This window comes from Pristiophorus japonicus, chromosome 22, assembly GCF_044704955.1.
Source record: "Pristiophorus japonicus isolate sPriJap1 chromosome 22, sPriJap1.hap1, whole genome shotgun sequence".
NCBI lineage: Eukaryota > Metazoa > Chordata > Chondrichthyes > Pristiophoridae > Pristiophorus > Pristiophorus japonicus.
Genome location: NC_091998.1, coordinates 61591762 through 61614180, shown reverse-complemented (window position 1 = coordinate 61614180; position 22419 = coordinate 61591762). Strand labels below are relative to the sequence as shown.

General features: G+C 51.1%; 1 protein-coding gene across 1 annotated transcript in view; it reads right to left on the bottom strand.

The window, feature by feature from the left end:
* LOC139235086 (FHF complex subunit HOOK interacting protein 2A-like) overlaps positions 1 to 12755 on the bottom strand; it is a 48183-nt gene extending 35428 nt beyond the window's left edge. Inside the window, exons 1-5 of the mRNA XM_070866233.1 lie at positions 12607 to 12755; positions 10679 to 10757; positions 6291 to 6460; positions 4923 to 5027; positions 3709 to 3831 (exon numbers count right to left, since the gene is read on the bottom strand). Of these exons, the coding sequence (XP_070722334.1) occupies positions 3709 to 3831; positions 4923 to 5027; positions 6291 to 6460; positions 10679 to 10757; positions 12607 to 12651 (522 nt within the window). The 5' untranslated portion in view covers positions 12652 to 12755. The remainder of the gene's footprint in view (positions 1 to 3708; positions 3832 to 4922; positions 5028 to 6290; positions 6461 to 10678; positions 10758 to 12606) is intronic.
* Between the last annotated feature and the right edge of the window lie 9664 nt (positions 12756 to 22419).

Sequence of the window (22419 nt, the reverse complement as noted above, 5' to 3'; positions counted from 1 at the left end):
ACACAGTTCGGCGCCTGGAGCTACTGCACTTGCGTGCCCACTGTAGCGCGCATGTGCATAGGTCCCGGCACTGTTTTCAGCGTAGGGACCTGGCTCCGCCCCCCCACAGCTCGTGCTGGCTGCGCCGAGGGCCAGAGGATCTGCAAGTAGGTGGAGAATACCGAGGATTTTTTTAGGCGCACTTTGTGGCGCGAAAAACGGGCGCCCAGGTCGGAGGGGCGCCCGTTTTTTTTCTTGTGGAAACTTGGGCCCTATACTGGGTGGCAGTGTGAGCTGTGAGAAGGACTCTAAGAGGCTGCAGGGTGACTTGGACAGGTTAGGTGAGTCGGCAAATGTATGGCAGATGCAGTATAATGTGGATACATGTGAGGTTATCCACTTTTGGGGGCAAAAACATGAAGGCAGAATATTATCTGAATGGCGGCAGATTAGGAAAAGGGGAAGTACAACGAGACCTGGGTGTCATGGTTCATCGGTCATTGAAAGTTGGCATGCAGGTACAGCAGGTGGTGAAGAAGGCAAATGGCATGTTGGCCTTCATAGCGAGAGGAATTGAGTATAGGAGCAGGGAGGTCTTACTGCAGTTGTACAGGGCCTTGGTGAGGCCTCACCTGGAATATTGTGTTCAGTTCAAATCTGAGGAAGGACATACTTGCTATTGAGGGAGTGCAGCGAAGGTTCACCAGACTGATTCCAGGGATGGCTGGACTGACATATGAGGAGAGACTGGATCAACTGGGACTTTATACACTGGAGTTTAGAAGGATGAGAGGGGATCTCATAGAAATGTATAAGATTCTGATGGGACTGGACAGGTTAGATGCGGGAAGAATATTCCTGATGTTGGGGAAGTCCAGAACCAGGGGACTTAGTCTTAGGATAAGGGTTGGCCATTTAGGACTGAGATGAGGAGAAACTTCTGCACTCAGAGAGTTGTTAACTTGTGGAATTCCCTGCTGCAGAGAGCTGTTGATACAGTTCAAGAGGGAGTTAGATATGGCCCTTATGGCTAAAGGGATCAAGGGGTATGGAGAGAAAGCAGGAAAGGAAATAATCAGCCATGATCTTATTGAATGGTGGTGCAGGCTCGAAGGGCCGAATGGCCTATTCCTGCACCTATTTTCTATGTTTCTATGTCTATGTCTAAGAGTTCATAGAGTGTATCCGGGATAGTTTCCTTGAAAAGTACATTGCGGAGCCAACCAGGGAGCAGGTTATCTTAGATCTGGTACTGTGTAATGAGACAAGGATTAATAAACGATCTCCTCGTAAAGGATGCTCCAGGAATGAGTGACCATAACATGGTTGAATTTCAAATTCAGTTGGAGGGTGAGAAAGTTGGATCTCAACTTTCCTAAACTTAAATAAAGGAGATGACAAAGTGGACGGGAAAATAGATTAAAGTATGAGACGGTTGATGAACAGTGGCAGACATTTAAGGAGATATATCATAACTCGCAACAAAAATATATCCCAATGAGAAGGAAAGACTGTAAGAGAAGGGATACCATCTGTGGCTAGATAAGGAAATAAGGGATGGTATCAAATTGAAAACAAGGGCTTACAATTTGGCCAAGACTAGTGGGAGGCCCGAGGATTGGGAAACTCAATAAGGTCTCCTCTCAATCTCCTCTGTTCCAAAGAGAACAAACCCAGCTTATCCAATCTGTCCTCATAACTAAGATTCTCCATTCCAGGCAGCATCCTGGTAAATCTCCTCTGCACCCACTCTAGTGTAATCACATCCTTCCTATAATACGGCGACCAGAACTGCATGCAATACTCCAGCTGTGGCCTAACCAAAGTATTATACAATTTAAGCATAACCTCCCTGCTCTTATATTCTGTGCCTCGGCCAATAAAGGCAAGCATTCTGTATGCCTTCTTAACCACCTGGCCTGCTACTTTCAGGGATCTGTGGACAAGCACTCCAAGGTCCCTTTGTTCATATACACTATTAAGTAGCCTACCGCTTAATATTTATACCCTTTCCTTATTAGCCCTCCCAAAGTGCATCACCTCGCACTTCTCTGAATTAAATTCCATTTGCCACTGCTCTGTCAAGTGACCAGTAGATTGATATCCTCCTGCAGCCCATGACTTTCCTCTTCATTATCAACCACACAGCCAATTTTAGTGTCGTCTGAAAACTTCTTAATCACACTCCCTATATTCAAATCTAAATATTTGATATATACCACAAAAAGCAAGGGACCCAGTACTGAGCCCTGCGGAACCCCACTGGAAACATCCTTCCAGTCACAAAAACATCCACCAATCATTACCCTTTGCTTCCTATCTCCAAGCAAATTCTGGATCCAACAAAGCCACTTTGCCCTGTATCCCATGGGCTTTAACCTTCATGATCAGTCTACCATGTGGGACCTTATCAAAAGCCTTGCTAAAGTCCATATATACTACATCGTACGCATTACCCTCATCAACCCTCTTGGTTACCGCCTCAAAAAATTCAGTTAGTCAAACACGATCTTCCCTTAACTTGGATGAAGGGACCGAGTGTAATGTAACCAAGTTTGCTGATGATACAAAGATGGGTGGGAAAGCAAATTGTGAGGAGGACATAAAAAACCTGCAAAGGGATATGGACAGGCTAAGTGAGTGGGCAAAAATTTGGCAGATAGAGTATAACGGAGGAAAATCGGAGGTTATCCACTTTGGCAGAAAAAATAGAAAAGCAAATTATAATTTAAAATGTAGAAAAATTGCAAAGTGCTGCAGTAGTTCAGAGAAAGTTCACTAGGTTGATTCCGGAGATGAGGGGTTTGACTTATGAAGACAGGTTGAGTAGGTTGGGCCTATACACATTGGAATTCAGTAGAATGAGAGGTGATCTTATTGAAACATATAAGATAATGAGGGGGCTTGACAAGGTGGATGCAGAGAGGATGTCTCATAAGGAAAACTAAGACTAGGGGACATAGTCTCAGAAGAAGGGACCACCCATTTAAAACTGAGATGAGGAGTGTTATATATGTATACTATAGATATATTCTCTGTGTAGTCACTGTATAGTTGCATAAGTTAGAGACTTGTTTGCTGGAGGTACCATCAATAAGGTTCACACTGTATACACTATGCTGACACCACCAGAGGGTGCAACTGGTGGAGGCCCAGGGCTCACCTGTACACCACAGGTACCCAGGTATAAAAGGGAGTCCATCATGTGGTATCCTCACTCTGGAGTTACATTAAATGGACTAAGGTCACTACAGTTCAAGTACAATACTTTTGCCTCGTGGAGTCATTATCAGAGCATCTAAGGACACAACAAGGAGAAATTTCTTCTCTCAGAGGGTTGTAAATCTGTAGAATTCTCTGCCACAGAGAGCTGTGGAGGCTGGGTCGTTGAATATATTTAAGGCGGAGATAGACAGATTTCTGAGCAATAAGGGAGAAGGGTTATGGGGAGCGGGCAGGGAAGTGGAGCTCAGTCCATGATCAGATCAGCCATGATCTTATTGTCTGGCAGAGCAGGCTCGAAGGGCCAAATGGCCTACTCCTGCTCCGATTTCTTATGTTCTTATGTAAACCTGTGAGCCAACTGCCTTGAAGTCAGCTCTCCTGATATCTGTCTCTGTTACCCTTGCAGTGCCAGACTAGATACAAATTCTGTCTCCTAATTCGAGCTTAGAACACCTAGAGGTGACTGCAGCACAGGATGTGCTGGGTGGGTGGGACTGTACCTACCTCAATGAAGAAATTCATCAGGTAGGGATCCTGATTTAGTTTCGCACAGACTGTGGTGAGAAACTGAACTTCCTCCTTTTCTGTTGTGGATCTCTGGCCCTCGCCACACAAACGAATTAACTTCTACAAGAGAGAGAAAACACGCGGACATCAGCCTCGGGCGGGAAGCTGCACAGGTGGCGGCGAGTATCCTCCATTTAAAACCGCACTGAAATCATTCTTACACAAAAATTAATACAATTAAAGACCAACACTGTAAAAGGGGAACTCGTGGAACACGGTAAAAGTATAGGATGGACCACCTTAACGAAGGGTGGGCTGGTGCTGGGGGAGATGTGGGGGGAGATGTGGGGGTGTCCTGGTGCCGGGGGTGGGGGTGGGGGGGTGCGGGCTGGTGCTGGGGGTAGGGGAGGTGTGGAGGTGGGGGCTGTTGCTGGGGGTGGTGTGTGTGGGTGTGTGGGCTGGTGCTGGCGGAGGTGTGGGGGTGGGCTAGGGCTGGGGGTGTCGGGGTGGGCTGGGGTTGGGGGGGGGGGGTGTGGGTTGGTGCTGGGGGTGGGGGAGGTGTGGGGAGGGGGATGGATAGGTGTAGGGAAGGTGTTGGGGAGGTGCTGGAATGGGCGGGTGTTGGGGAAGGTGTGTGGGGAAAGGGGTAGGACTGGTGGGAGGGGGGGTTGTGGGGATGTGTGTGCGGTGTGTGGAGGTGGGGCGGGGGGGCGGTGGGGTTGTGTGGAGGTGGGTGGGGGTGGGGTGGGTTGTGTGGAGGTAGGGTGGGGGGGCGGTGGGGTTGTGTGGAGGTGGGTGGGGGTGGGGTGGGTTGTGTGGAGGTGGGGTGATGGGCTGAGTGTTTCCATCATTTTCATTTGTTATTGGTGCATCCGCGGGATTTTGCTGACGGCAGCCCAGCGCGGTGTGGTATTCGGAGCCGAACAGCGGGAGAGACAGCCCAAGGCTCTGCCTGGGTTAGCCGGTCACGTGACCAAAATGACCACAAACAGTGGAGAGAGGACGGAGCAGGATTGCTGCCTGAGATCGCAGGCTGTGGGCCTCCCCCAGTCCAATAGCTCACTCGCACTCACTGTGTAAGCTCATGGACCGTGGCAACCAGACAGCTGCACAAGTCACGGCTCTGGGGAAGGATGCAGGAAAAATGCAGTAGATATTACACAGCAGCCAGTATAGAGCAGTGGCGGGATTGCGAGGCAGCACGGACCTACCTGCACAGGCCGGTGCACATTGATGTGGGGTAATAATGGCTGCTGAATCTGCCCCAACAGCTTGGTGAGCAGGAGCAGAACCTGCTGCTTCATGCCAGGGGGATACTGCGAATACAGAGAGCGGAGAGAGACTTCAGTCACTGTTACATCTCCCCCACCCCCAGCCCCAGCCCACACACACCCCCCCCCACCCCCAGCACCAGCACACCCCCACCCCCACAGCGTCCCACACTGGTTCACACCCCACCCCACATCCCGGCCCCTCTACCCCACCTCGCCCTTTCACCTCACTGTCCCGCCCACTAACACTGCCCCCTCCCCACCCCAACTCTCATCCTATCCTCTCACCTCACCCTGCCTCACAGCCCATCCCACCTCTCACCTTGCCCCCTCCCACCCGTAATCTCATCCTGTCCCACCACCCTCCCATGCCCCCTCAACCCCACCACCTTCCTCCTCACTCCCTACCCTCCTCCCTCCCTCCCGCCCATTCCCCACCCCACATCACACCCTGTCCCCACACCTTCTCATCTGCCACCCCCACCCCGCCCCCTCCACCACAGCTCCCTTCCCTCCCAGCCCCCCACACTCCTCCCTCCCACTCCCTTCCCTCCATGTCCTACACTCCTCCCTCCCTGCACAATGACTGTGTCAAATTAGCCCATTAATGGAACGTTACACAAATGCATTAACTAGAACTGAAATCCCCAGGTTTGCAGCGTGCCAGATAATTCCAAAGCAAAAGCATCCCGTGAGAAAGTCTTGCATTTATATAGCGCCTTTCAAGACGTCCCAAAGCATTTCACAGCCAATGAAGTACTTTTGAAGTGCAATCACTGTTGTAATGTAGGAAACGCATCAGCCAATTTGTGCACAGCAAGCTCCCACAAACAGCAATGTGATAATGACCAGATAATCTGTTTTTTGTGATGTTGATTGAGGGATAAACATTGACCAGGACCCGGGGGCAACTCCCTTGGTCTTCTTCGAATAGTGGCCGTGTGTTTTTTTTATGTTCACCAAGACGACAGACGGGGCCTCGGGTTTAACGTCTCATCCGAAAAACGGCACCTCCGACAATGCAGCGCTCCCTCAGCACTGCACTGGGAATGTCAGCCGAGAATTTGCGCTGGGACTTGAACCCACGACCTTCTGTCTGAGAGGCGAGCGTGCTACCCACTGTGCCACGGCTGAGAGTGGTAGTTTAACGCCCTTGCCCCGACTCCACAGCCAAGCAGGGCCAATGGAAGCAGCAGTCTCCAGTGCCTGCTCGGGCTCAGGACGTTTAAACTGCAGCCACTTGGCACTGACACCACAGGATAAACACAGCCAGAGACACTGCCAGTTTGCGTTCCCCGTCTCCCTTACCCCAGCCTTGGCCAGCGTGCAGAGGGTCTCCAGTATCTTGTGCTGTAAGAGATACTCCATGCACGGTCCCGTCTCTCCGCTTTCACTCTGCTTCTCCTCATAAACAAGGATGTCCACCATCTGCCTCAGGCGCCATGGGATGTCGGTCTGTTTCACTGGTAGGTTTTCATCTGGAAAGCAGCATCTTTAAACACCGTGGCCAAACAACATTTCCAGCAAACGGCAGTCCTGGGAGAGTCCAGGTTAGTCCCCTGCCTGCCCCACTTAACTCAGCATTTACCATCTATCAGCGACTGCCCCCTCAATCCAATGCCGAAGCTTTATAAAGAACTTCAATAACCGCCAGCCATAGTCAAAATGCCTAATTTCACCATGACTTTGTCACACAGTACGGACTGACACAGCACTGAAACCAACAACACGCCAGACTGACCCAAACCCAGAGAAATTAGCCACTGCTTCCGGATTATTGCACATAAAGCTCTGAAACAGGAATCAATTTCGCTGGAGCATGGCCCTTTAGCATTTAATGGAACAGCAATGCCAGAAACCCAACTGCTTTCAAAGATCCTAACCACTCGAGCCTGCTCCGCCACTTAATAAGATCATGGCGAATCTGATCGTGACGAGGTCAAGCGCAGACAGCGGAAGGAGCGCACGGCAGACCAGCCCCATCCCCCCCCCTCTTCTCTCGACAAATGTCTGTCCCACTTGTAACAGGGTCTGTGGCTCTCATATTTGATTGTTCAGCCACCAAATAACTCACTTTGGGAGTGGACTGCCTATGATGATGGCTAATCTGGCACACTTGATCAGCTCTGCTGGGCGGGCCGCATTGTCCGTATGCCAGACATGAGACTCCCAAAGCAAGCGCTCTACTCGGAACTCCTTCACGGCAAATGAGCCAAAGGTGGGCAGAGGAAACGTTACAAGGACACCCTCAAAGCCTCCCTGATAAAGTGCAACATCCCCACTGACACCTGGGAGTCCCTGGCCAAAGACCGCCCTAAGTGGAGGAAGTGCATCCGAGAGGGCGCTGAGCACCTCGAGTCTCGTCGCCGAAAGCATGCAGAAATCAAGCACAGGCAGCGGAAGGAGCATGCGGCAAACCAGACTCCCCACCCACCCCTTCCCTCAACGCCTATCTGTCCCACCTGTGACAGGGTCTGTGGTTCTCGTATTGGACTGTTCAGCCACCTAAGGACTCATGTTAAGAGTGGAAGCAAGTCTTCCTCGATTCCGAGGGACTGCCTATGATGATGATGATGATGAGGAGGCTAATCTGATCATGGACTCAGCTCCACTTCCCTGCCCGTTCTCCATAACCCTTTATTCCTTATAGCTCAAAAATCTGTCTCTCTCCGCCTTAAATATATTCAATGACCCAGCCTCCATAGCTCTCTGGGGCAGAGAATTCCACAGATTTACAACCCACTGATTGAAGAAATTCCTTCTCATCTGTTTTAAATGGGCGTCCCTTATTCTGAGACTATGCCCCCTAGTTTTAGTTTCCCGATAAGTGGAAATATCCTCTCTGCATCCACCTTGTCGAGCTCCCTCATTATCTTATTTGTTTCGATAAGATCACCTCTCATCCTTCTGAACAATGTGTATAGGCCCAACCTACTCAACCTTTCTTCATAAGTCAACCTCCTCATCTCCAGAATCAACCTAGTGAACCTTCTCTGAACAGCCTCCAATGCAAGTATATCCTTCCTTAAATACAGAGACAAAAACTGTACGCAGTACTCCAAGTGTGGCCTCACCAATACCCTGTCTGCCTCTTTACTTACCCTCAATTTTCCCCTTATGGCTTTATTCATCCATGGTGTCTCATTAGTGTTTAGCTTGTTCTTGATTTTTCGTGGAATATATTTTCCTAGACTCTATTGAACATTGTTTTAAATGTTTCCCATTGCTGTTCTACATCATTGTTTGCCAATATTGTTGTCCATTTTATTTTCCCAAGTTCTATTCTCAGCCGCTCAAAATCAGCTTTTCTCCAATCTGTTATCCTGGTCCTTGTCATGTTTATATCCTTCCCAATTATTATTATCTTAAAGCATATTATATTATGGTCACTATTGCCTAGATGTTCCCCTACTTTAACTTCTCTTATCTGCTCTGGTTCATTTCCCATTATCAGATCGAGTAAAGAATTATCCCTTGTTGGGCTTCTTACATATTGGGTTAGAAAAGACATATTGCAGAAACTCCATTCCCTCATCACCATTACCTACCTCTTCTGACTAATTAATTTCAGGGTAGTTGAAATCCCTCATGATTATTATTCTATACTTTTTACTCATTTCCCTAATTTCTTCCTCTACCTCCCTTCCACACCACCATTAGCGTGATTAATTTTTTAAAATCTCTTATCTCTATCTACATGGATTCTATTTCTGTCTTACTGATAGCTACATTACTTTTTTCTACTGCCATAATGTTATCTCTAATAAGTACAGCTGCTCCACCTCCCATTTTTCCCTTTCTATCTTTTTTGAATGTGTTATAACCGGCAATATTTAATTCCCAGTCCTGATTTTTCTGTAGCCATGTCTCAGTAATCCCTACGATATCTGGTTCCTCGCAACATATTATTGCCTCCAGTTCCCCTGTTTCATTCCGGACACTGTGTGCATTGCTAAACAGTTTAATTCATTTTTAATAGCGATTCCTCTCACTTTACTTTTAAGCATCTTTTTAGACTCCTGTTCTAGATGTTTATTTCCTGGCCATTTATGTCATCTCTTAGATTAGTCCTTTCCTGTTTCATTTATATTTAGGCTCCTTTCATTTCTTGTACATTCCTCACCCCGTCTTACTAGTTTAAAGTTTTTGCCACCTCCCTATTTACCCTTTCCGCTAGGACACTGGTCCCATCCCAGTTCAGGTGGAGCCCGTCCCATCGGTACAGCTCCTTCCAGTCCCAGAACTGGTGCCAGTGTCCCATGAAAAGGAACCTGTCTTTGCCACACCAACCCTTTAGCCACCTGTTAATTTTCCTGATTTGTCTGTCTCTATGCCAATTTGCATGTGGCTTGGGCAACAATCCAGAGATTATTACCCGCGAGGTCCTGCTTTTTAATTTAGTTCCTAACTCCAGATACCCCCTCAGCAGGATCTCCTCCCTGTTCCTATCTCTGTTGTATGTTCCGAATTGGACCATGACAACTGGATTTACCCCTCCTTTTCCAAATTCCTCTCCAGCCCCCATGAGATACCCCTTAGCCTGGCACCGGGTAGGCAACACACCTTTCGGGACTCCCGTTCTTGGCTTTGGAGGACACTATCTATCCCCCTAATTATAGAATCGCCCATCATTATCATATTTCTATTCTGCTCCCCCTCCCGGACAGCTTTGTGAGCCGTGGTGCCGTGGTCTGCATTGTGGCTGTCCTCCTCGCAGTTTTTCTCCTTGTCCTCACAGGTAGCGGGTACATCGTACCTGTTGGACAGGACCAGTGTCTGTGGGATCCTCCTTCTCAACCTCTCCTAAATCCCTGCTACCCGGCTCCCTGACAGTCACACCCTCCCTTTCTATCCAGAAATTCAAATCCCCTGCCTGATGTTCCAGAGCTTCTCAATGGACTCCACTTTTCACTTATTTTGAAATTGGATAAGTACCTGAAGGAAAATAATTGCAGGGCTACGGGGAAAGGGCCTGGGAGTGGGACTAGCTGAAGAGCTCTTGCAAACAGTCGGCACGGGCTCAACGGGCCGAATGGCCTCCTTCTGTGCTGTAACCATTCTATGATTTGCTTTGAGTGGTACGATCCAGAGAGTGAGAGAGGGGAACAAGAGAGCGAGGGAGGGAGTAAGGGATTCAGATAGGGAGGGAGGGGACTACATATGAGGCCTTTCCATACACCTCCCTGGTAGGTACTGCAGGGCAATCAAGGCCAGCGTGATCTCCTGGACTAGTTTCGATCGCCTAGATGGGTCGGAGAGGAACTTCCCAGATTTTTTCCCCCCAAATAGGCCTGGGGTTTTTTAATCTGTTTATTTGCCTCTCCCAGGAGATCACATGGTTTCGGGTGGAGTGTATATCTTGTGATAGACAAGGTATCGCAATTGTGTGGGACACCTCGATGGACCAGATGGTCCTTACCCGCCCATCATCGTTTGTATGTTGGTAACTCCAGCAGTTTGTAAGGCCGTCATATACTGGGCTATCCACAAACAGTGCATCCCAGAGTTTCAAAATTAATAAAGTGAATGAGTGTTGTAAATAATCCGCCGTAATTCCAATGCTTTGGATAACAGTGCACTGGAACCATATGTCATTTCACCTCACTCATCAAACACCTTCTTTTTAAAGTCTGACATTCTGCTGCAGTGGCTGGTGGGCAGTTGAAGCAGAGTTGAATGTAACCGTGGGGCCATACCTGTGGTCACAATGTAGTAGTTGGTGATTCCTTTCCAGTGACCTACGAAGGACTCCAGCAGCTGGATTGGCTCCTCCTCCTTTAACAAATAAAACAACCTCGTCACAAGTGGAATTATTTTATTGCTGAGCAACTCCTTGTATGAAAAAACACGGCTCAACTATTTCACAAGACTGAGCACACAGCGGTTAAGGAGGAAGGCGGACAAGAAAAAGCTGAATGCCCAGTTATACGGACAGGATTTTCAGAGGCTTTTGAGGGCAGGAAGCCGGCATGGGTTCAGGGAGAGCACGGGTGTGATGACTGAAACATCCACTTCACCCCCTCCCAATGAGATTATTCCCAGGTGTAATGCATTTACTTCATTGTTCTTATTTCAGAATTCAGAGCAACACATTGCTATTAAGAACTAGTTGGTTTATTAACAAAGGCTGAACAATCACACTACACATTATCAGTTTATCCACCAGGCTCACAACTGCATACCTCATCGTGGATGACCTAGACCCAACTGGTTGGGGTTTTATTGAGTCTTGTGAACAGCATATAACTGACTAAGCCACTCACAATGCAACAGCTCTACAAACCTGTGAGCATACTCATTACACCAGGGAACCGCCGCCCTTCACCCAAGAGCTGTCGACCCCTCTTCAGCTTGAGTCGGACTGACCATGGGAGTGGTCAATAGCACAGCTGTTTAAGGCAGCGAGAGGCTGGGCCACACCAATCAGGAATATTCCAGTTTGGAGGCTGAGCCCAATCATTCAAACCCAGCCGTGGTCCAGCGATCGTCGTGGGAACAGAACTGAAGGTCTGGGTGGCATCAAGCACAGTGCTGCCCTCCCACTGCCACACACCCAGCCTACAGTCACTACCCCCACCCACTGCCCCACACACACACAGTCACTACCCCCACCCACTGCCACACACACACACACAGTCACTACCCCCACCCATTGCCCCACACACAGTCACTACCCCCTCCCACTGCCCCACACACAGTCACTACCCCCTCCCACTGTCCCACACAGTCACCACCCCCACCCACTGCCCCACACACACACAGTCACTACCCCCACCCAATGCTACACACACACACACAGTCACTACCCCCACCCATTGCCCCACACACAGTCACTACTCCCTCCCACTGCCCCACACACACAGTCACTACCCCCACACACTGCCACACACACACAGTCACTACCCCCACCCACTGCCCCACACACACAGTCACTACCCCCACCCACTGCCACACACACACACAGTCACTACCCCCACCCACTGCCCCACACACAGTCACTACCCCCACCCACTACCCTCACCCACTGCCCCACACACACAGTCACTACCCCCACCCACTGCCCCACACACACAGTCACTACCCCCACCCACTGCCCCACACACACAGTCACTACCCCCACCCACTACCCTCACCCACTGCCCCACACACACAGTCACTACCCCCACCCACTGCCCCACACACACAGTCACTACCCCCACCCACTGCCCCACACACACAGTCACTACCCCCACCCTCTGCCCCACACACACACAGTCACTACCCCCACCCTCTGCCCCACACACACACAGTCACTACCCCCACCCACTGCCCCACACACACACACACAGTCACTACCCCCACCCACTGCCCCACACACACAGTCACTACCCCACACAGCACTGCCGCCCCCCCCCCCCCAGACGACAGCAGTGTACCCCAGCCCCCTGTTTATTGGACACTGTGTGTATTGCTGTACAGAGAGTTTCACTCCGCTTTAAGAGCGGTTCCTCCCCCAGGACAGGACAGCCCGGCTCCCCCCTCCCGGCCTGTCCTCCCGTCAGAGCCGCCAACACTCCGCCGGAGCCCCGGGAGCCGTCTCCCCGGTCCCGGCTCTCAGGCCCCGGCCTCGGGCCCCGCCTCTCACCGGGTCCACGGCCTGCTGCAGCAGGGCCGTCAGTTTGCTGAACATGTCGGGGCCGGCGCGGCTCCTTCCCGCCCGCCCGCCGGGCCGGGCCGCTCCCGCTCCCGCTCCGCTCGCTGCCGGCTCTGGGGAAGCGGCAGAGACCGGGCCCCGACCCCTCAACCCTGACCCCTCAACCCGCCGTCACCCGGGCAACGGGGAGGCGGCGGCCGGGGCTCGGTGACAGGAGGGGGAGGGGGGAGGGTATGTGTGGGGGTGGGGGGTGAGGGCAGTGGGTTGTGTGTGGGTGTAGTGTTTGTGTGGGTCCGTGGGGGGGTATGTGTGGGGGTGCAGGCCTGGTTTAGGGGGGGGGGGTGTTGTGTGTGGGTGAGGGGTTGAGGGGGTGTGGGTGTGATATTTGGGGTCTGGGGGGGGTGGGGTGCGGGTTCAGGGTGGGGAGGAGGGGTATGTGTGTGGGTGCGGTGTTTGGGGTGTGGGTCCGGGGGGTATGTGTGGGGGTGCAGGTCTGGTTTAGGGGGGGGGGGGTGTTGTGTGTGGGTGAGGGGGTGTGGGTGTGATATTTGGGGTCTGGAGGGGGTGGGGTGCGGGTTCAGGGTGGGGAGGAGGGGTATGTGTGTGGGTGCGGTGTTTGGGGTGTGGGTCCGGGGGGTATGTGTGGGGGTGCAGGCCTGGTTTAGGGGGGGGGGTGTTGTGTGTGGGTGAGGGGTTGAGGGGGTGTGGGTGTGATATTTGGGGTCTGGGGGGGGTGGGGCGCGGGTTCAGGGTGGGGAGGAGGGGTATGTGTGTGGGTGCGGTGTTTGGGGTGTGGGTCCGGGGGGTATGTGTGGGGGTGCAGGTCTGGTTTAGGGGGGGGGGTGTTGTGTGTGGGTGAGGGGTTGAGGGGGTGTGGGTGTGATATTTGGGGTCTGGAGGGGGTGGGGTGCGGGTTCAGGGTGGGGAGGAGGGGTATGTGTGTGGGTGCGGTGTTTGGGGTGTGGGTCCGGGGGGTATGTGTGGGGGTGCAGGTCTGGTTTGGGGGTGGGGTGTGGGTGTGATATTTGGGGTCTGGGGGGGTATGTGTGTGGGTGCGGTGTTTGGGGTGTGGGTCTGGGGGTGGGGTACAGGTTCGGTGGGTGGGAGGGGTATGTAAGTGGAGCTGAGTCCACGGCCAGATCAGCCGAGATCTTGTTGCGTGGCGGAGCAGGCTCGAGGGGCTAGATGGCCTACTCCTGTTCCTAATTCTTATGTTCTTATTAATGTTAGGGAAGTCCAGAACCAGGGGTCACAGTCTAAGGATAAGGGGTAAGCCATTTAGGACCGAGATGAGGAGAAACTTCTTCACCCAGAGAGTGGTGAACCTGTGGAATTCTCTACCACAGAAAGTTGTTGAGGCCAATTCACTAAATATATTCAAAAAGGAGTTAGATGAAGTCCTTACTACTCGGGGGATCAAGGGGTATGGCGAGAAAGCAGGAATGGGGTACTGAAGTTGCATGTTCAGCCATGAACTCATTGAATGGTGGCTCGAAGGGCCGAATGGCCTACTCCTGCACCTATTTTCTATGTATGTAGGTGCGGTGTTTGGGGTGTGGGTCTGGGGGTGGGGTGCAGGTTCGGGGGGAGGTGTATGTGTGTGGGTGCGGTGTTTGGGGTGTGGGTCTGGGGGTGGGGTAAAAATTCTGTGGGTGGGAGAGGTATGTATGTGTGTGCGGTGTTTGGGATGTGGGTCTGGGGGTGGGGTGCAGGATCGGGGGGGAGGTGTGTGGGTGCGGTGTTTGGTGTGTGGGTCTGGGGGTGGTGTGCAGGTTCGGGGAGGAGGTGTATGTGTGCGGTGTTTGGGGTGTGGGTCTGGGGGTGGGGTATGTATGTGGGTGCGGTGTTTGGGGTGTGGGTCTGAGGGTGGGGTGCAGGTTCGGGGGGGAGGTATATCTGTGTGTGCGGTGTTTGGGGTGTGGGTCTGGGGTGGGGTGCAGGTTCGGGGGGGAGGTGTATGTGTGTGTGCGGTGTTTGGGGTGCGGGTCTGGGGTGGGGTGCAGGATCGGGGGGGAGGTATATCTGTGTGTGCGGTGTTTAGGGTGCGGGTCTGGGGTGGGGTGCAGGTTCGGGGGGGAGGTGTATGTGTGTGTGCGGTGTTTGGGGTGCAGGTCTGGGGTGGGGTACAGGATCGGGGGGAGGTATAACTGTGTGTGCGGTGTTTGGGGTGCGGGTCTGGGGTGGGGTGCAGGTTCGGGGGGGAGGTGTATGTGTGTGTGCGGTGTTTGGGGTGCGGGTCTGGGGTGGGGTGCAGGATCGGGGGGGAGGTATATCTGTGTGTGCGGTGTTTGGGGTGCGGGTCTGGGGTGGGGTGCAGGATCGGGGGGGAGGTATATCTGTGTGTGCGGTGTTTGGGGTGCGGGTCTGGGGTGGGGTGCAGGATCGGAGGGGAGGTATATCTGTGTGTGCGGTGTTTGGGGTGCGGGTCTGGGGGTGGGGCACAGGTTCGGTGGGTGGGAGGGGTATGTATGTGGGTGCGGTGTTTGGGGTGTGGGTTTGGGGGTGGGGTACAGGTTCGTGGGGGAGGTATATCTGTTTGGTGCGGTGTTTGGGGTGCGGGTCTGGGGTGGGGTGCAGGATCGGAGGGGAGGTATATCTGTGTGTGCGGTGTTTGGGGTGCGGGTCTGGGGGTGGGGCACAGGTTCGGTGGGTGGGAGGGGTATGTATGTGGGTGCGGTGTTTGGGGTGTGGGTCTGGGGGTGGGGTACAGGTTCGGGGGGAGGTATATCTGTTTGGTGCGGTGTTTGGGGTGCGGGTCTGGGGGTGGGGTACAGGTTCGGGGGGTGTGAGGGGTATGTATGTGGGTGCGGTGTTTGGGGTGTGGGTCTGGGGGTGGGGTGCAGGATCGGGGGGGAGGTGTGTGGGTGCGGTGTTTGGTGTGTGGGTCTGGGGGTGGGGTACAGGTTCGGGGGGTGGGGCACAGGTTCGGTGGGTGGGAGGGGTATGTATGTGGGTGCGGTGTTTGGGGTGCGGGTCTGGGGGTGGGGCACGGGTTCGGTGGGTGGGAGGGGTATGTATGTGGGTGTGGTGTTTGGGGTGCGGGTCCTGGAGTGATGCCCATGGGAATAATGTAGGCCGGGACTCGGTCTACACGCTATGAGGACTGGATGGGCTGAACATTCAGTTAAACCCATCAATCTCTGATGCCCACATTGGCATTTCAGAGTCAGCCAGTTCGTTTGTTCCCAGCAGAGTTATTTTCCTCCTCAATGACAACTGAATCCTGATCAATGTGGAATTAGTTTGCCAAGAAATGTGATGGTTGAATCCAGATTGTCCATATTGTTTACCTCCTAGTCTTGTCTTCATAGAATTATAGAATTTTACAGCACAGAAAGAGACTATTGGGACCACCCAATTAGCTCCTCTCCCCCACAATTTCCCAGCAGACTTGCTCTATTTAAATGATTCATTGTACCGTTATTTATTAGAATTTCATGTATATTGAAAAGCTGTCGCTAAGTTGTGCAAGGTGAGAACCCCAATGCGCTGCTGTAAAAGGAGGCAATGATTTGACAATATTTTAGTGTGAAAGTTCTGCACTGTTACTGGATTTCCTCCCATGTTAACAGTTCTCTCTCTTCGGTTACTGTTCCCCCTCTCCCTCAAATCTGCCGTCATCACCCCTCTGAAAAAAACAGCCCTTGACCCTTCTCCTTGCGAACTACCACCCCATCTCCAATCTCTCTTTCGTCTCCAAAGTTCTTGAACGTGTAGTCGCCTCCAAAATCCATGCCCATCTTTCCCACAATTCCATGTTTGAATCCCTCCAATCCCATTCCCGTCCCCGCCACAGTATCTAAACGGCTCTCATCAAAGTTACAAATGACATCCTTTGTGACTGTGACAAAGGTAAACTATCATTCCTCGTCTTTCTCGACCTGCGTGCAGCCTTTGACACGGTTGACCACTCTATCACTCTCCAACATCTCTCCACCGTCGTCCAGCTGGGTGGGACTGCACTCGCCTGGTCCTATTCTTATCTAATCGTAGCCAGAGAATCGCCTGCAATGGCTTCTCTTTCCGCCCCCGTATCGTTACCTCTGGTGTCCCCCAAGGATCTGTCCTTGGCCCCCTCCTATTTCTCATCTATATGCTGCCCCTTGGCGACATCATCCGAAAACACAGCGTCAGTTTCCACATGTACGCTGATGACACCCATCTCTACCTCACCACCACTTCTCTCGACCCTTCCAAGATCTCTAAACTGTCAGACTACTTGTCCAAGATCCAGTTCTGGATGAGCAGAAATTTTCTCCAATTAAATATTGGGAAGACTGAAGCCATTGTTTTCGGTCCCCGCCACAAACTCTGTTCCCTAGCCACTGACTCCATCCCTTTCCCTAACATCTGTCTGAGGCTGAACCAGACTGTTCGCAACTTTGGTGTCATATTTGACCCTGAAACGAGCTTTCGACCACATATCCGCAGCATAACTAAGACCGCCTATTTCCACCTCCGTAACATGCCCGTCTCCGCCCTTGCCTCAGCTCATCCGCTGGGAAACGCTCATCCATGTCTTTCTTACCTCTAGACTTGACTATTCTAACGCACTCCTGGATGGCCTCCTACATTCTACCCAACGTAAACTAGAGGTGATCCAAAACTCGGCTGCCATGTCCTAACTCGCACCAAGTCCCGCTCACCCATCACCCCTGTGCTCGCTGACCTACATTGGCTCCTGGTTAAGCAACGCCTCGATTTCAAAATTCTCACCCTTATTTTCCAATCCCTCCATGGTCTCGCCCCTCCCTATCTCTGTATTCTCCTCCGGCCCCAAAACTTCCCCGAGATGTCTGTGCTCCTCTGATTCTGCCCTCTTAAGTATCCCTGATTATAATCGCTCAACCATTGGTGGCCGTGCCTTCTGTTGCCTGGGCCCCAAGCTCTGGACCTCCCGGCCTAAACCTCTCATTCCTCCTTTAAGACAATGCTTAAAGCCTACCTGTTTGACCAAACTTTTGGTCACTTGCGCTAATTTCTACTCCTGTGAATTGGTGTCGATTTTTTTTGTCTTATAATACTCCTGTGAAGCGCCTTGGGACATTTTATTATGTTAAAGGCGCTATATAAATTCAAGTTGTTGCTGTTGATTTGTGGTGGTGTTTTGAGGCTGCTCTCAACAACCTCAGCTCACCCACTGCAATTACTGCTTCAGCTATTATAAGATGACTGGACAAGTGATGTTCTGCAAACTCTTGTCATCCCGAGGTATTGTCTCCCTTGTGTGTGGTGGTTAAGCTGGATGTTGGAAATCCCGTGACATTGTTTGATGAGCCACGAAAGTTCCTGGTATCCTGGCCAACATTCCCCTCTCAACCACCGCCACCAAAAACAGGTTAAACAACCTGTCTTGTGTGCTGTTGCTGGTGAGGTGTTGCCACACAATAAGATTACACTTCAAAACTAATCACGCTTTGGCGATGTTTCAAAGTGATCAGCCACAATATTAAAGGAAAGTGTGAGGCTATGCACTTTGACAGAAAAAAAATCAAAAGAGCAACTTATTATTTAAATGGAGAAAGATTGCAAAGTGCTGCAGTACAGCGGGACCTGGGGGTACTTGTGCATGAAACACAAAAGGATAGCATGCAGGTACAGCAAGTGATCAGGAAGGCCAATGGAATCTTGGCCTTTATTGCAAAGGGGATGGAGTATAAAAGCAGGGAAGTCTTGCTACAGTTATACAGGGTATTGGTAAGGCTACACGTGGAATACTGTGTGCAGTTTTGGTTTCCATATTTACGAAAGGATATACTTGCTTTGGAGGCAGTTCAGAGAAGGTTCACTAGGTTGATTCCAGGGATGAGGGGGTTGACTTATGAGGAAAGGTTGAGGAGGTTGGGCCTCTACTCATTGGAATTCAGCAGAATGAGAGGTGATCTTATCGAAACGTATAAGATTATGAGGGGGCTTGACAGATGCAGAGAGGATATTTCCACTGATGGGGGAGACTAGAACTAGAGGACGTAATCTTAGAATAAGGGGCTGCCCATTTAAAACTGAGATGAGGAGAAATTTCTTTTCTGAGGGTTGTAAATCTGTGGAATTTGCTGCCTCAGAACTGTGGAAGCAGGGACATTGAATAAATTTAAGACAGAGATAGACAGTTTCTTAACCGATAAGAGGTTATGGGGTGCGGGCGGGGAAGTGGAGCTGAGTCCATGATCAGATCAGCCATGATCGTATTAAATGGCGGAGCAGGCTCGAGGGGCCGTATGGCCTACTCCTGCTCCTATTTCTTATGTTCTAAACATATTTTGGACACGTTTTAATTATAAAGAAAGACTTGCATTTATAGAGCACCAGTGAAGTACTTTTTGATGTGTAGGAGTGTAGGAAACGTGGCAGCCAATTTGCGCACGGCAAACTCCCGCAAACAGCAATGTGATAATGACCGGATGATCTGTTTTTTTGTTATGTTGATTGTGGGATAAATGTTAGGCAGGAAACCCGGGATAACTCCACTGCTCTTCTTCGAAATAGTGTCATGGGATCGTTTACGTCCACCTCAGTGGGAAGAGGGGGCCTCAGTTTAACGTCTCATCTGAAAGACGGCACCTCCGACAGTGCGGCACTCCCTCTGCACTGGAGTGTCAGACGAGAGAACCCACGACCTTTTGCCTCAAGGGCGAGAGTGCTGCTCACGGAGCCAGAGCTCAGAAAAGTATGTTGTGTGTTGAAGGGTGCTTCAACTTCCAACGTTATCGGGCACTCTGACCACAGAGAATAGATGGTGGTAGCCCATCTGGGCTCCAAAATAAGTGGTCACGTGTCCTTGATTAAACAAACAAGTCGGGGTAGATGTTGATATAAAGTAAAGGGTTCAGATTAGGAAAGAGTGGTTCCAGTGATTGCTGACAAGTTTGAACTAAGTGTATTTTGTTTGTATCTAATCAGGAAGTACTTTTTCACAGAAAGGCCAGTGAGAAATCTTGAATTGTCGCTCCCAAAAGGCTGTGGCTGTTGGGGACAATTGCAGCTGTCAAGACAAATGGGAAACTAACTTATTAACTAAAGAAGACATGCTTTTCTACGGTGCCATTCACAAGCTCAGGACGTCCCAAAGCGCTTTACGGCTAATGAAGTACTTTTGACGTGCAGTCACTGTTGTAATTTACGAAACGCAGCAAACAATTTGCGCACAACAAGCTCCCACAAGCAGCTGATCTGTTTGTAGTAATGTTGGTTGCGGGATAAATATTGGCCCAAAACACAGGGGAGAACTTCCCTGATCTTCTTCGAAAAAGTGACTTGGTATCTTTTTAATGTCTCATCCGAAAGGTGGAACCTTCGACAAGCATCACCGCCCCTCCGACAGTGCAGCAATCCCCTCATTACTTCCCCTCCGACAGTGCGGCGCTCCCTCAGTACTTCCGCTCCGACAGTGCGGCGCTCCCTCAGTACTTCCCCTCCGACAGTGCGGCGCTCCCTCAGTACCGCCCCTCCGACAGTGCGGCGCTCCCTCAGTACTGCCCCTCCGACAGTGCGGCGCTCCTTCAGGACTGAACGCGGGACACCAATCCAACCAATTGAATTCACTGTTTCTTTCCCATACAATGCCATAAATATCTCCAACTGACCATAAGGTACGAATCATTTTAACAAAGAAAACTTGACATTTACAATTCATAAACACATGAAATACAGAGTGAAGATTCAGTAAAATCGGGTGTACAAATCTGATATTTTGTGTGTGACTCTTGGTGCTGCTCAGTGACATTTATACACAATGCTATTTTGCTCCAATGTGATTAATACGTGTTTTAGAAAGTTTTTAATTCAGTTCCTTTTCTCCCTTGGTGTCCCTGAGGCAGAGAGTTCTGCTGGGTACAGTTCTGTAAGCAGCACACTCTTTAGCACCTCACCCTAGTCTCCCATCTCCGTGTGTCGGTCAAAGCAGTAAGCGTTATTGAGATCAGAGTGTCAGCGACACTAAACCAACCCTGAGCTCACCCGATGGCCACAATTACACCTTGAAAGAAAGACTTGCATTTCACAGACAATGAAGTGTAGTCACTGTTGTAATGTGGGAAATGCAGCAGCCACAAGCTCCCACAAACAGCATCATCATCATCGGCAGTCCCTCGGAATCGAGGAAGACTTGCTTCCACTCCTGAAGTGAGTTCTTAGGTGGCTGAACAGTCCAATCCGAGAGCCACAGTTGGGACAGATAGTTGTTGAGGGTAAGGGAGGATGGTACTGGTTTGCCGCACGCTCCTTCCACTGACTGCACTTGATTTCTGCATGCTCTCGGCGATGAGACTCGATGTGCTCAGCGCCCTCCCGGATGCACTTCCTCCACTTAGGGCGGTCTTTGGCCAGGGACTCCCAGGTGTCAGTGGGGATGTCGCACTTTATCAGGGAGGCTTTGAGGGTGTCCCTGTAATGTTTCCGGTGCCCACCTTTGGCTCGTTTGCCGTGAAGGAGCTCCGAGTAGAGCGCTTGCTTTGGGCGTCTCGTGTCGGGCATGCGGACAATGTGGCCCGCCCAGCGGAGCTGATCAACTGTGGTCAGTGCTTCAATACTGGCCTGAATGAGGACACTTACGTTGGTGTGCCTGTCCTCCCAGGGGATTTGTAGGATCTTGCAGAGACATCGTTGGTGATATTTTTCCAGCAACTTGAGGTATCTACTGTACATGGGTCCATGTTTCTGAGCCATACAGGAGGGCGGGTATTACTACAGCCCTGTAGACCATGAGCTTGGTGACAGTTTTGAGGGTCTGGTCTTCAAACACTCTTTTCCTCAGGCGACCCGGATCTTGTCGTCGATAGGAGGCTCCCGAGATATGGGAAGTGGTCCACGGTGTTCAGGGCCGCCCCGTGGATCTTGATGACTGGGCGGGCAGTGCTGTGCGGTGAGGACCTTTGTCTTAAGAATGTTTAGTGTGAGGCCTATGCTTTCGTACACCTCAGTAAATACGTCGACTATGTAATGTGATAATAACCAGCTATTTTAGTGATGTTGATCGAGGGCTAAATTTGTTGGATAATTCCCCTGCTCTTCTTCGAAGTACTGCCAATGGGATCTTTTACGATCACCTGAGAGAGCAGACGTGGCCTCGGTTTAACGGCTCATCCAAAAGACGGCACCTCCGACAGTGCAGTGCCCCCTCAGCACTGCACTGGAGTGTCAGCCTCGATTTTTGTGCTCAGGTTCCTGGAGTGGGATTTGAACCCACAACCTTCTGACTCTGAGACGAGGGTGCTGCCCACTGAGCCACAGCTGCCACTTTCCTCATTACTGGTTGTTCGCTAACAGCCAGGAGTGGGAAGCCTGGCTGGGTTCTCCCTCCCTGGTCCAAAGGTCGACTGTAAATGGCCCGACTGTTATCATGGCTGCAATCAGCTAAGTACTGATCAATAGATTTTTAAAGACTGCACTGCCTGCCAGTTTGTACTGTTGAGTTAACACACAACAGCTGTTAAGGAAGTAAGTGTTTGACATGTTTATATCGGGCCTGGTCACCAGCTCCCCCTTCTGGGGAATCCCAGTCTTGCCTCTGTTACTGCAGACAAGCTTAGATTAATGATAGCAGAGGACGTTGGAGGTGGGAGAGAGAGTTGACCCTTACCGGAGTCGGCATCACCAACCTGTGCTGAGCGCTTTAGAAAGTCATAAATAGTACACCGAATAAATGATCAATTTGTCACCGTCTGTTTGGCAAACAGGCACCAGAATCGACCAGAGGGTTGGTGACATCTGCGATTGCAACTGTCTCGTTTCGGCTGGGTCAGAGAGTGACCTATCTCGGCAGGTGGGAGATGGAGTAGGGCCCAGGGAGCAAGAAAAAAAAACTGA